Genomic DNA, 15,128 nt, shown 5'->3' on the forward strand with positions numbered 1-15,128 from the left:
GTTGGGTGTCATGTTAGGCAAGAGAATGAGAATTGTTTGCTTCACACTATTGTGTATATAGAAGTTGATGAGAAATTTTCTTGATGTTGTAAGTTGTTGAGATTGGGGGTGAAACCTTTATGTGATGAAATGGCTTAAATAGATTTAAATGTTGGAAGAGCATGAAGTTTGGCTATATTTTATCATGATTAAATAAATGACAAATTCTTGGTTTGATGGAATAGTATGGAAAGGACAAAATGGAGGTTGTGAACCTCTATGGAAGGTAAATTTTGGTTTAATCTATATAGAGAAACATGAAGTATTATAGTTGATTATTGCATTGACATCATGGATATTATGCATATCATGGAAATTAACTTCGAAAAAGAAATTGGAACTTCTCCTGTGAATGTAATATTGTGATTTAAACGTTGGAAATGTGATGGGGTAAATACGATGGTAAGACTGGCTAGGGGTGTAGATGAATTTGATAAGTTAGCCTGAGTGTCCATGGTGAAAGACCAGAAACCCGCACGGATAGGTGTCGAGCCTTTCGGTTAATATCGGTAAAAATGACAATTTGGTAACACTTGTAGAGTCTACTTGCAGACACCAACCTAGAGATTACCAGTGTTGTATTTACCGCCCCTCCTTATGATTTAAAATTGGAAGTTTGGAAATTGCAGAGACTGTAAAATGTTTATTAAAAGCATGGTAATTTTCAAGAAATGCTTGACATGAGATATTCTTCAAATGGCAGGGCATAACATATGCATTTACATTAATTGTTATGAATCTTGCATAAATGTACATACTTTGTTAAGGTTTTTGTTTGTCGGGCTTTATGCTCACCCCTATGGGTTTTGGTGCAGGTAAAGATATGGTGATCCCGCCGAAATTGAAGGCGCAGAATTGTTGGGAAAAGTAATACTCTTTTTGTTGTGGTGATTAAATTGCTAGCCAAGGGCTATTTTTGTATGGGTCTGAGAGACCACTTTTGTGTAACTAGGCTTAAGCCTTGGAAGTTGTAGCCCATAAGGGCATTTTATTTATTTTAGAACTTTTCATGTGTAAACTTACCTATGAATGTGTAAATTGCATGTGGAACCTTCTGTATAAACCTTGGAGATTAAGATGTAAAGGTTGGAGAATGGTTATATCTATTTGATGAATGTGGCTTGACGTATTAGATATGTTGGGATTATTTTGGGGCGCTACAACTTGGTATCAGAGCTACCGGGTTTGAACACTTGGGGCTTGCGGGAAGTGGTTGTTATACCACAATGGGTTCATTTCGCATGACTAGGAAATGTTTTGTTTTCGTGATTACGTGACAACATGTTTATGTGACTATGTGGGTATGGGATTAGACTTTCGGGATGTTATTTGCGCCTATTAGATTCCTTGAGGTCTTATTAGAAGAGTACTTGATCAATACTCATTCTACTAAGAATTCTTGGCTTCTCATGGGACAAATCTCATCACTCAAGGATAATTCATATGTGTTTATGTGACTAAAGTGCTTATGTGTAGTAAGATGCATGTAGTTGCTTTAGTCCAACGCGTGAAGCGAGTGGCGAGCACATTTGGAATTTATGTGCTAAATTATTTATCTTGTCCCTAAATTAAGATGTCAGGAAGAGTTCGAACTCGAGGAGGTAGGGGTGGAAGACGAGGTCGAGGTCGCCGAGGTGTATATGAGGTACCGGTCCAAGAGGTCCTGGTACAAGAAGAGGGTCTACGCCAAGCTGATATGGCCGAACAAGTAGGACAAGCGGAGGTGCTGGGGCATTGAGGGAGTCCATGAACATTTTGAGGGCAGAAACCCAAGCAAAGGAGAATGTTGCGGAAACTAGTGCTAGCTTCCTCACGAGGGAGTTTTTAAAGGCCAAGCCGGATGAATTACACGGCAGCCCCGAGCCAAAGAAGGCGGGTGAATGGCTTGAACAAACCGTGAAGACTTTTGAGATGCTTCATATAGAGGATAGTGAATTGAGGGTGACCCTTGCTAGCTACTATCTCAAGGGTGATGCAAGCCAATGGTGGAAGTACGCCAAAGGCCGAATCGAACCAACATGGGAGGCATTTGTGGTGGCCTTCCAAGACAAGTACCTACCTCCTACGACTAGGGAGAGATTGATGCAGGAATTCAAGGACCTTAAGCAACTTACTATGTCTGTGGCCGAGTTTGAAGCCGCCTTCTCCAGTTTGTCCCGGTTTGCACCAGAATTAGTAGCGACAGAGGAACACCGTTGCATTGAGTTTGAGCAAAGGTTGAGGATGAAGATCTTGTTCAAGGTTGTCGAGAACATGATCCTGAGTTATGATCGTCTTGTGGAGGCGGCCGCATATGTAGAGATTATGGTGGAAGCCGAAGAGGTGAGACTTTGGAATTTGAGGTCTAGGGGCCATGGATCACAGGGAGATTTTAGGCCCAATAAGAAGAGTAAGAGCATCTTTTCATCCCAGTCGAGGTCCACTTTCCCTTTGCCTAGTGTGGGCTCAGGGAAGGGTGCATCAAGTGGGTTTTCTTGCTTCAAATGTGGCCAACCGGGTCACAAGACCTTTGTCTGTCCACAGAAAAGAGGAGGACAGTAGATGTTGCCACCACCACCACCTAACTGATCTGAGAGTCAGACTCAGAGTAGGGGGCAGGGGCCTATTTGTTATCAGTGCGGTCAGTCAGGGCATATGAAGAGAGCTTGCCCGCAGTTGGGAGGCGTATCTGGCGCATCAGGGTCGAGGCAGACTCAGAGTCACCAGCAGACTCATTCAGTTCAGACTTCCAGAGTTCATAAAGGAGCTGCTTTGGCTCAGTCAGCACAGCAGGCCTATGCTCTGAGGGATGGGCAGGTTGATCAGAGGCCACAGGGGCGCGTGTATGCTGTTATCGCGCTAGAGCAGTTGCTAGGATCCTCGGTGGTGAGAGGTATTTTTATTGTGTGCAATTCTTTGGCCAATGTGTTGATAGATATAGGTGCGTCTCATTCATTCATATCTACTACATTCACATCTGCATTGGGGTTAGAGATGGTACAGTTAGCGTCTCCACTCAGAGTTGAGTCACCAGTCGGGGGTACAGTTGACTTAGATCGGGGCTGTCGTGATTGTGAGATAGAGGTTGCCGGGCGTAGACTCTCGTTTGCTTTTGTATTGTTAGACATGTCCAGTTTTGATATTATCCTAGGCATCGATTGGTTGTCCTCATATTGGGCTGCGATTGATTGTTTTCGTCGAAGGGTCACTGTATGCACCTCAGGTGGGGATTGTTTTTATTTCCTGGGAGACAAAGTTGATCGGATCCTATCGCCGGTATTTGATCCTCATAATAGGAATGAGCTTAGTGGTCTTCTTGTTACTCTTCTGGATAATGAGAGTGGCGGAACTTGAGTTGAGTCGCCAAGGGTAGTGTGTGAATATCCGGACGTGTTTCCCGAGGACCTTACCAGTTTGCCACCCCACCGGGAGATTGAGTTCACCATCGACTTAGTGCTTGGAACAACACCAATCTCTATGGCGCCGTATAGATTTGCACCCGCAGAGTTACATGAATTGAAGATTCAACTCCAAGAACTTTTAGACAAGGGCTTCATTCACCCTAGTATGTCACGTTGGGGAGCTTCGGCTCTCTTTGCGAAGAAGAATGATGGGTCGTTGCAGTTGTGCATCGACTACCGCCAGTTGAACCGAGTTACCGTTAAGAACAAATACCCTTTGCCTAAAATAAATGACTTATTTGATAAACTTAGAGGGTCTTGTTGCTTTTCAAAGATAGACTTGAGGTTGGGGTACCATCAGTTGAGAGTCCAGGAGGAGGACATCTAGAAAACGGCCTTTCGTACGCGTTATGGCCACTATGAGTTTCTTTTAATGCCATTTGGGTTGACTAATGCACCGGCTTCTTTCATGGATTTATTGGACTGAATATTTAGAGAGTACTTGGATTGTTTTGTGGTCGTCTTTGTGGACGACATTCTAATCTATTCGACTTCCGAGGAGAAACATGAGACTCACTTGAGGATAGTGCTTGACTTGCTTAGGAAGCATCAGTTGTATGCCAAATTTGAGAAGTGTGAGTTTTGGCTCACCGAGGTGAAGTTTTTGGGTCATGTGGTATCAAGTAAAGGGGTAACCGTAGATTCTTCAAAGATAGATTATGTACAAGATTGAGACCAACCTAAGAATGTCTTTGAGATCCGAAGTTTCTTGGGATTGGTGGGGTACTACCAGCGTTTTGTGAGGAATTTCTCTAGATTAGCCACGCCGTTGACTAGGTTAACTAGAAAGGGGGGTAAGTTTGTATGGAGTGAAGCTTGTGAAAACTCCTTCCAAGAGCTTAAAACTAGATTGACTACGGCACCAGTGTTGATCATTCCGGAGAGGGGCTTGGGTTACACTGTCTATTGTGATACATCTCGGGATGGGCTTGGTTGTGTTTTGATGCAAGAGGGAAAGGTTGTAGCGTATGGTTCACGTTAGTTGAAAATTCATGAGAAGAATTACCCCACCCACGACCTTAAACTAGCGGCAGTAGTGTTTGCCTTGAAAATTTGGAGGCATTACTTATATGGTGAGAAGTTTGAGGTTTTCTTCGACCATAAGAGCTTGAAATATTTGTTTTCCCAAAGAGATTTGAATCTATATCAACGGAGATGGATGGAATTTTTAGAAGATTATGATTTTGAATTGCACTATCATCCCAGGAAGGCCAATGTAGTGGCCGACGCCTTAAGTCAAAAAATCGTGAGTAGTTTGGCGAGTGTGGCCATTCGGGAGTGGGGTATGTTGGGTGAAGTCGGCAAGTTTGAATTGCAACTAGGTGATTCTAAAGAAGGTGCAACATTGTTTAGTTTGAGTGCGCAACCTGTCTTGATTAGCAAAGTTGTGGAGGCACAACAAGGAGACCGGGACGTAGAGTTAATTCGGGATAGGATCTCCAATGGGAAGGAAGAGAAGGGCTTGAACATTTACTCGGATCAGAGTGTACGTTACCTAGACTGTTGGTTCGTGCCGGAATCTTGTAGAGAGGAAGTGCTTCGGGAGTTACACTCATTTGGTTTTTGGCGTCTTTGGGTTTCCTCTCTCTCTCTCTCTCTCTCTCGTGTTCTAGCTTGAAGTAGGGATACTTTCCACACTTTTTATGAGTTTTAACTTAGTTATTTGTCATTTCTCAACCATATTACGAATTTGGAAGGTTTGGAACAATTCTAGGGTTTTGGATAAAAATCAAAAGAGGGGTTTTTCAAACAAGTTCTTGGAAATGATTTGGATGTTGGAAACAATGTTGAGTTGGATGGAAATGATTGATTTTGGATACTTAGGGTTGATTTTGAAAAGAGTAAGAATTTTTCCATAAATGCCTCAAATGTTGATTTTGTATAAATAATGAAATTAATGTGGAAATTATAAAATTGGATTGGTATTGATGAGGATGGTAGAGTTGGATATGTATTATCACTCACCTCTTGAAATTTGGAAAGTTATCCTTATGGAATATAAATTATTGGTTTAGAAATATCTGTTTGGGGCTATCGGTGGAGGATAGCTATGATTGTTGTGGAAATTATATTTGAATTAGGAGAATTGAATCTATTTCCTCATTCATTTGCATTGAGCATTATCCCACACTTATATATTGAAAATGTTACCATTTTGAGAAAATTGGTGAATCTCGGAAAGGAATTATTGTTTCATTAAACAAGTTAGCTTGTGTGTCCTGGGTGAAAGTCCCAAAAATTGCGCGTATACATGGGTGCCGATCCCATGGACGAAATTCTTGTGAAATGGCAATAGTAGTTCTTGTATAGCCTATGTTTACATGGGTCCCGGCTTACGGTTTCCTTCGGACGAAATTTCCGAGAAAAGTTATATTATTTTGAAATTCCCAGAGTGTGATTCACTGCCCCATTCTCTATTGTAATGGAAATGATTTATGGATCAATATATATATATATATACTTGGTATTGCATAGTTTTGGAAAGAGGTATAAAAGTGCTTTGGCACAAGCATTGCATATGCATTCACCTTATAGCTTTGTTAAGATTCTTATACTGTGTTGGATTACTTCTACTGGGCTTTGACTCACCTTACGTAGGAAAAACATTTCAGCTGCTGATGATATGCCTCCGCCAAGGCAATAGCTTGGGAGGACTTGGAGTGAGAGCTTCTTTTTGTGTATATATTGTATTTATTTTGTACAAGCCAAAGGCTTTAACTGTATTGGACTTAAGTTTACTTTTGTTGTAACCAAGCATCGTCTTGGAAAGCTGTAAGCCCTTAGGGCATTTCTTGTTTAACTTACATTCTTTTTCTTTTGTTCGCAACATAGGCTATAGATTTAGGGCCAAGCATTATCAATGTATACTGGATATGGTTCCCTTTTGTAAACTCAATTGGATTTAATGGAAGATAATTAATTTATCAGTGTTGTCATTTATTGATATTGTGGATGGATTATTGTATTTACTTTAGGGCATTACATGTTCACTGACAAGTAGTGGAGAGGATTTTTTCGCCATCTTTGTCCACAATAAAGTTAGAGTACATTGTTTGTTCAGTAGCAGTATTGGAGGTTATTTGATTGAGAAGATTCCTATAGTGCCTTGGGATCACGACTCTCACAGATGAAGCCGTTATGATCCATATTGACAGTACGGTAGCTTTAGCATATTCTGTGGATCCTATGTGTCTTGGTAGAACCAAACACATCAATATTCGATTTCACTTTATTTAAGGTTTGATTGCATGAGGGAAGGTAGTCCTATAGTATATCTCCGTTAGCTGGATGGTGGCTAATCCACTGCTAGAGATACTTTCCAAACTCATACTAGGAGTTTAAGACTTCGTAGGATTTGATGTTTTTTTTTTTTTTTTTTGATACCTCATTGACTTTGTTGGATATTTTTATGAGTATCTTATGCTTATTTATTTATTTATTTATTTATGTGGCTTTGTGGCATAATTGATACAATTGGCACACATTGTATATGATGTCACAAGGCTTAGATTGGCCTTCTCACACTGGCGATCACCCTCTCGCTTGTAGAGCGAGCGAAATGAGACATTAATTATTTTTGTGCTTAGAGAGCGAGCAATGTAAATGCTTTATGGCTTGAGAAGTGAACAAAACTGATTTATGATTAGATGTCACCTTGGCATTGGCTAAGACGAGACTTTAAAAATTCGAACATGAAGTTATCTATAGCTTCATGAAGCCTGAATATAGCTGAATGTGAGATCTTAGATAAGCACTTGATGAGCTAATATGCAAAGAAACTCAGGTTAGGCGCTTGTATAGCGACTAGACTAAGATTCGTATGGCTAGAGAGTGATAACCCAATCTAGTGGGAGCTCCGCCATAGCATACATATCATATTGTATGTGCTACCATCAACCATTTAAGGGATTGGCTAGATGGATCCCTACTCTAGCACTGTGTGAGCCCTGTTAGGCCAATAATAGGCCTACACTATGCTCTTAAACCTGGAACTATTTCATGAAATGATGACTTGATGTCGCTACTTTAGCATGTCATCCAAGGGTCACAATAAATATGATCCAGAGGACCATGTCTAGAAAGCGGTCAAGTTTGAGTGAATTAACATGAGTGTCTAGGGAAGATTGTTGGAAATCGTACCCTTATATTGTAGCTCATTGCCTGGGCGATTGTGTTGGATTTGAGATCACGATATAATCATGAGTACAGACACAATGTTGAGGTCAAGCATGCTTATAAGCTAGAACTCGAGTGGGGTTTTAAAATGTTTGATCTGGTGTGATCCAATGAATCTGGGGTATAGACGAGATATTTCAAGCGATATACTATGTTAGTTTATGGTGGCTTAATATAGCACTCCTACCTTTATACCTTCTCGTCAGGTCGCACGCTTCATTTTTCCGTATGAGGAGTGGATTGAATAAGAAATAGAGAAATGATGGTTGTGAATGTAACCAATGACGTGGACGAGTGGGAGATGTTAGAAATTGGGTCATATTTGACCCAGCCCACAACCCATGGAGCGTCCACATGGGTTATAGATAATTTACTATTTAATAAATAAGATAATTAAGAGATTATCTTTTAGGTGTTTGAGTTATTGTGGGAGACTACAACTCCACCTCTATCAGGAGAGAATCTCTATATTTGATATAGAGAAAAACAATAATACGTATTATTAATCGTGTGTAAGTTTACTAGAAAATCTCATGCAGAAAAAGATTTCTCTATATGTTCTACACTATTAGGTCACCATTATAGAACCTATAGATTTGGAGGGTGGAAACAGTGGTAGCTTCTCAATTGACAAATGATTTTCCAGACGAGGCTCATAATTCAAGCATCTGATCCAAACCATTTCCGCTTCAAGTAATATAATTAGCATCATATTTTCCTTAAGTTACAATTTTTGGTACAAATTTACTTATATCCTCTGATCTTGTGTGCAATAATAGTTGGACTTTAAATGAGTTATCCCAACATGCCTCCCTGTTCAAATTCTCCACCAATTGGAACACCAATGGTGCTATGGTGAAATAAATAAGTAAACCAATAAAAAAGAAGAAAATACCATAATTGAGTTCATGTATGGTAAACACTAAAAAAATTAACATTTTTCAAAATTTTTTTAAAATAAATTTTTATCAAAATTTGTATTTTTAGGTTTAAAAAAAAAAAGGACCTAATTTAAAGTAAAATTCATTCATAAAAAATCTATGTACAAGATCAAGATAGAATGGTTTTATAGGGTAAAGATTTTCACTCTCCATTTATGCTAGTCCAAAAGGAAAAAAAAATAAATAAAAATCAAGAGTGAAGAGCTAACAGTGGAGTGTAAATTTCATTATTATTTTTGTATGCAAAATGTGGACTGGCTTGTTGGACCATGTGTGAAGTAAAGTTCTACACCAGGTAAAAACAAAATGGTAGATCTCAATATATATATATATATATATTTTGAATAGGAAAAAAAACTTTATTGATAATAATCAAGAAAGATACATCAATAAAGAAAGGAGGGAGCACAGAGCATCAATACTAACTCTATAACTCTAACTTGGTTGGCACCATAGAGCTTGCAAGATCATATGTGCGACGATTGAGTTCTTTTTCCCTTTTTCTTTCTTTCTTTTTTGCTTCCTTCCCCATTGATCTTCGTTGAAATTGAAATGACCGGAAATAGTTCTCTAAATAGAATCCCTGTTTTTGTTTTGTTTAGTGTCAATTTTTAATTAGTTCCGTAGAGCGTCGGATTAGCTCCGGAGTGGCTGAGAGTCAAACAAAAAAGTTTTTTGGACTGCTTGGTAGGCTGCATGTGCGGGGGCCTAGGGCCGCACGCGCAGGAGGGTGTGGCCGTACGTGCAAAATTCAGGGGATTGTTTGGCTTGCATACTGTTATATATGCACGAGCAGGGGGAGGTGCGGGAGAGGTGCCTCGCACATGCGGGGGTGAAGGCCGCACGTGCAGGAGGGACGCTCCGCACGTGCGGCGATGGGCGCTGCACGTGCGGTCGGCCTGAGTTCGAAAATCTATATTTTTGTATCATTTTGGCCGAGTTGTATCTCATTTTAGGGCTTCACACTCTCACTCCAAAGACCATTTTTCCTCATCCTTCTCTCTAGAAACCCTCATCAAAACCCTCAAAACTCTTTAATTCTTGTAATCTATTGGGTCCAAATTCATCATCATCCCTGTCAAAGCTTTGGACATCCAAGCTAGAGTTCTTCTTGGGGTAGTGGAAGAGTGAAGGATCCTCCATTATAGCTAGGGTTTCATCATCTCCTTCATCAAGCTTGAGGTACGGATTTCTTGAGTTATATATACATGTTTTTCTTTATTGTTACTAATTTAAAAGCTCTCTTGGAGTTATTGTGATGATTTTTATTTTCTCCAAATGTAAAGAAGGTTTTGAGGAGATGGGTTTTGATATCACTCGTCCTTCTAGCTATGAGGTTGTTCTTTTAAAAACACATAAGAAAATATGATTTTTGTTGGGTTTCATTATTAAATATGAGGTGTTTGGTTTTATTGAAAAACCCTAGAAATTGGGGATTTTGGAAAATGATATGGAGACATCCATGGAATTCTTCCTTCTTTGATTTAAATGACAAATTGATGTAGAATTTGTAAGGGAGTTTGTATGAATGAAAATCTTATTGATGTGTCAATAATGGAGGATTTGTTTTACAAAACTATTGTTAGATATATGATGAGGTATGATTGTGAGATGACAACAGGTTATGCACTATGGCAGTGTGAAAATTATAAACATTGAGAATTTGTGCTTGAAAATATTACATGTAAACTAGAAGAGGCTATCTTAGTGAAAGTTGGGCATGATGAGGATTGATTGTTGCTATGTGTTGATAGCATGGTTACCTTGTGAAATCGATATTGTTACAGAGATAGTTGGAAATAGAGTAGTACTATGAAGTATGGGAAAGATCATTGCATTGCACACTCTTTCATTCATTAATTATGCATTGTAAACTCTAAATTGAAGACACTTACTTGTGAAAGGGAATGATATTGTAATAATAACTTTGGAAATGTGTATGTGGCAAATATGGTGGTAAGTCCGGATAGGGGGTGTAGATGATGTGATAAGTTGTCCTGAGTGTCCATGGTGAAAGACCAGAAAATCGCGGATAGGTGTTGAGCCTTCCGGTTAATATCGGTAAAAATGACAATTAGGTAGTACTTGTAGAGTCTACTTCCAGACACCAGCCTAGGGATTACCAGTGTCATATTTATCGCCCCTATTGGTTAAAATTGAAAGTTTTGAAATGAGTTGCGATTGTAAGCTTGTATTGAAAATGGAAATCTTCAAGAAGAGTATGAAATGAATTTTCTTTAAAATAACATGTCATGGCATGGACATTTGCACTTTTATTGAGAATTGCATAACTGTATATACTTTGTGAGAATTCTCTATTGGGCTTTATGCTCACCCCTATGGGATTTGGTGCAGGTAAAGATGTGGTGATCCCGCCGAACTGAGGACATGGATATTTTTGAGATGAGTAAATAGCTCTTTTGTTTTTGTTGTAATTCTTTTTGTAAGCCAAGGGCTAATGTGTATGGGTCCAAGAGGCCATTTTGTGTAACTGGGCTATTGCCTTGGAAGATGTAAGCCCTTAAGGGCATGTTGTTGTTTTAAGACCAGGTGCTTCACATGCTATAGATTCATACATATTTCTATCACTGAATGTATATCCACATGTGAAACTTTTGTATAAACTCTCTTATTAATTATGTAAAGATGGGAAGTTTGTTGCCATGGTGTAGTGAATGTTGATTGTTGTGGGTAGTTCATGTTAAATTATTTCGGGCGTTACAACTTGGTATCAAAGCTACCGGGTTTGAATACTTGGGGCTCGCGGGAAGTGGTTGTTGTACCACACTGGGTTCATTTCGCATGATTAGGAAATGTTTAGCTTTGTGATTATGTGATAGCATGCTTATGCGACTATATGGGTATGGGATTGGACTTTGGGGATGTTGTTTGCACCTATTAGATTCCTTGAGGTCTTATTAGAAGGGTACCTGATCAATACTCATTCTACTAAGAATTCTTGGGTTCTCATGGGACGAATCCCATCACTAAAGGATAATTCACATGTGTTTATGTAACTAAGTGCTTATGTGGAGTGAATTAAATTATTTGTGTGATAAGGTGTATGGAATTGCTATAGTTTAACGTATGAGGCAAGTTGCGAGCACATTTGGAATTACGGGCTAAATTATCTATCTTGTTCTTCAATTAGGATGGTGGAAAGGATTCAAAACTGAGGTGGTAGCGGTCCAAGGCGAGGCCGAGGTCGCAGGGGTGTGCACGGAGCGTCGGTTCATGAGATACCGGTGCAAGAAGAGGGTGTAGGCCAAGCAAACATGGCCGAACAAGTAGGGCAAGCGGAGGTGCCAAGGCAAGCCGGCCAAGCCACAATGGGGGCTCTAGCCTGGGAGATGGCGGGGGCATTAAGGGATTCCATGAACATACTTAGGGCGGAGACCCAAGCTAGGGAGAATGTTGCGGAGACAAGGGCTAGCTTCCTCATGAGGGAGTTTTTGCAGGCCAAGCCGGATGAATTCCATGGCGGCCTCATGCCAAAGAAAGGAGAGGAATGGCTTGAACGGACCGTGAAGACCTTCGAAATGCTTCACATCGAGGATGGTGAGTTGAGGGTGACCCTTGCTAGCTACTATCTCAAGGGTGACGCAGGCCAGTGGTGGAAGTATGCCCAAGGCCGAATTGAACCAGCACGAGAGGCATTTGTGGCGGCCTTCCAAGACAAGTGTCTACCTCCCACTGCTAGAGAGAGGTTGAGGTAGGAATTTAAGGACCTTAAGCAACTAAATACGTCTATGGTCGAATTTGAAGCGGCCTTTTCTAGTTTTTCCCGGCTTGCACCGGAATTGGTAGCGACGGAGGAGCGCCGTTGCTTTGAGTTCGAGCAAAGGTTGAGGACGAAGATTTTGGTCAAAGTTGCCAGCAACATGATCTGGAATTATGATCGCCTTGTGAAGGCAGCCGCTCATGTGGAAATTATTATGGAGGCCAAGGAGGAGAGACTTCGGAATTCGAGGTCAAGGGGCCAAGGGTCACTGGGGGACTTTAGGCCCAACAAGAAGAGTAGAAACACCTTTTTATCCCAGTCTCAGTCGCAACAGTCTAGATCTACTTTCCCCTTGCCTAGTGCGGGCTTGGGAAAGAGTGCACCGAGTGGGTTTTCTTGTTTCAAGTGTGGCCAACCGGGTCACAAGGCTTTTGAATGTCCACAGAAGGGCGGAGGACAACAAATGTTGCCGCCGCCACCACCACCTAACCGATCTCAGAGCCAATCTCACAGTAGGAGTCAGGGGCCTACTTGCCATCAGGACAATCAGTTAGGGCACATGAAGAAAGCTTGCCTGCATTTGGGAGGCGCATCTGGCGTATCGAGGTCGAGGTAGACTCAGAGCCACTAGTAGGCTCACTCAGCTCAGACTTCACGAGTTCATCAAGGAGCTGCTTTGGCTCAGTCTGTACAGCAGGCCTATGCTCCGAGGTACGAGCAGGTTCATCAGAGGCCACAGGGGCACGTGTACGCTGTTACCGCGCCAGAGCAGTTGCCAGGACCCTTGGTTATGAGAGTTATTTTTATTGTGTGTAATTCTTTGGCCAGTGTGTTGATAGATACGGGTGCGTCCCATTCATTCATATCTGCTGCATTCGCATCTGTATTGGGGCTAGAGGTGAAATAGTTAGCATCTCCGCTCAGGGTAGAGTCACCAGTTGGGGGTACAGTGGACTTAGATCAGGGGTGCCGCGACTGTGAGATAGAGGTTGCCGGGTGCAGACTCCCGTCTGCTTTTGTGTTGCTAGACATATCGAGTTTCGACATCATTCTAGGCATGGATTAGTTGTCTTTGTATCGGGCAGTGATTGATTGTTTTCATTAGAGGGTCACAGTGTGCTCCTCGAGTGGAGATTGTTTTTACTTTCTGGAAGACAGGGTTGATCGGGTCTTGTCGCCGGTATTTGATCCTCGTAGTAGGAACGAGCTTAGTGGCCTTCTTGCTACTCTTTTGGATGATGAGAGTGGCGGGACTCGAGTTGGGTTGTCAAGGGTAGTCGGACGTGTTTCCTTCGAACGTGTTTCCTTCGGACCTTACTAGTTTGCCACCCCATCGGGAGATTGAGTTCACCATCGACTTAGTGCCTAGAACGGCACCAATTTCTCTGGCACCGTATAGATTTGCACCCGCGAAATTGCACGAGTTGAAGATTCACCTCCAAGAGCTTCTAGACAAGTGCTTCATTCGCCCTAGTACATCACCTTGGGGAGCGCCAACTCTCTTTGCGAAGAAGAAGGATGGGTCACTGCGGTTGTGCATCGACTATTGCATGTTGAATCGAGTTACCGTTAAGAACAAATACCCTTTACCTAGAATAGACGACTTGTTTGATCAACTTAAAGGATCTTGTTGCTTTTCGAAGATAGATTTGAGGTCGGGGTACCATCAGTTGAGAGTCCGGGAGGAGGACATCCAGAAAATGGCCTTTCGTACACGTTATGGCCACTATGAGTTCCATGTAATGCCATTTGGGTTGACTAATGTACCGGCTTCCTTCATGGATTTGATGAACCGAATTTTTAGGGAGTACTTGGATCACTTTGTGGTCGTCTTGTGGACGACATTCTAATTTATTTGACTTTCGAGGAGGAACATGAGGCTCACTTGAGGGTAGTGCTTGACTTGCTTAGGAAACATTAGTTGTATGCTAAATTTGAGAAGTACGAGTTTTGGCTCACCAAGGTGAAGTTTTTGGGCCATGTAGTGTCAAGTGAGGGAGTAACTGTAGATTCTTCGAAGATAGACTCTGTATAAGATTGGGAGCAACCTAAGAATGTTTTTTGAGATCCGAAGTTTCTTGGGATTGGCGGGGTACTACCGGCGTTTTGTGAGGGACTTTTCTAGATTAGCCGCACCTTTGACTAGGTTGACTAGAAAGGAGGTAAAGTTTGTATGGAGTGAGGCTTGTGAAAAGTCTTTCCAAGAGCTCAAAACCAAGTTTACCATGACACCGATGCTGATCATTCCGGAGAGAGGTTTGGGTTACACCGTCTTTTGTGATGCGTTTTGAGATGGACTTGGGTGTGTTTTGATGTAAGAGGGGAAGGTTGTAGCTTACAGCTCATGGCAATTGAAAACACATGAGAAGAATTACCCTACCCACGACTTAGAGCTAGCCGCAGCAATGTTTGCCTTGAAAATTTGGAGGCATTACTTGTATGGTGAGAACTTTGAGGTTTTCTCTGACCATAAGAGCTTGAAGTACTTGTTTTCTCAAAAAGACTTGAATCTACGTCAACGAAGGTGGATGGAGTTTTTAGAAGACTACGATTTTGAGTTACACTATCACCCGGGGAAGGCCAATGTAGTGGCCAACGCCTTAAGCTGAAAAACCGTGAGTAGCTTGGCGAGTGTGGCCATTCGGGAGTGGGTTATGTTGGGTGAAGTCAGCAGGTTTGAGTTGTAATTGGGTGAGTCCGAAGAGGGTTCAACATTGTTCCCCCTAGGTGCTCAACCTACCTTGATTAGAAAAGTTGTAGAAACACAATGGGGAGACCACGAAGTAGAGTTAATTCGTGATAGAATCTCTA

General features: G+C 41.4%; 1 protein-coding gene across 1 annotated transcript; it reads left to right on the forward strand.

Annotated features, from left to right (window-relative positions):
• Positions 1–1,785: 1,785 nt before the first annotated feature.
• On the forward strand, positions 1,786–2,580 carry LOC145791248 (uncharacterized). The gene has a single exon (XM_082871579.1). It carries the CDS (start codon positions 1,786–1,788, stop codon positions 2,578–2,580), a length of 795 nt encoding a protein of 264 aa, XP_082727705.1.
• The last annotated feature ends 12,548 nt before the right edge of the window (positions 2,581–15,128 follow it).

The sequence above is a fragment of the Camellia sinensis genome, chromosome 5 (genome assembly GCF_055761805.1).
Source record: "Camellia sinensis isolate YWXY chromosome 5, ASM5576180v1, whole genome shotgun sequence".
Taxonomy (NCBI): domain Eukaryota; kingdom Viridiplantae; phylum Streptophyta; class Magnoliopsida; order Ericales; family Theaceae; genus Camellia; species Camellia sinensis.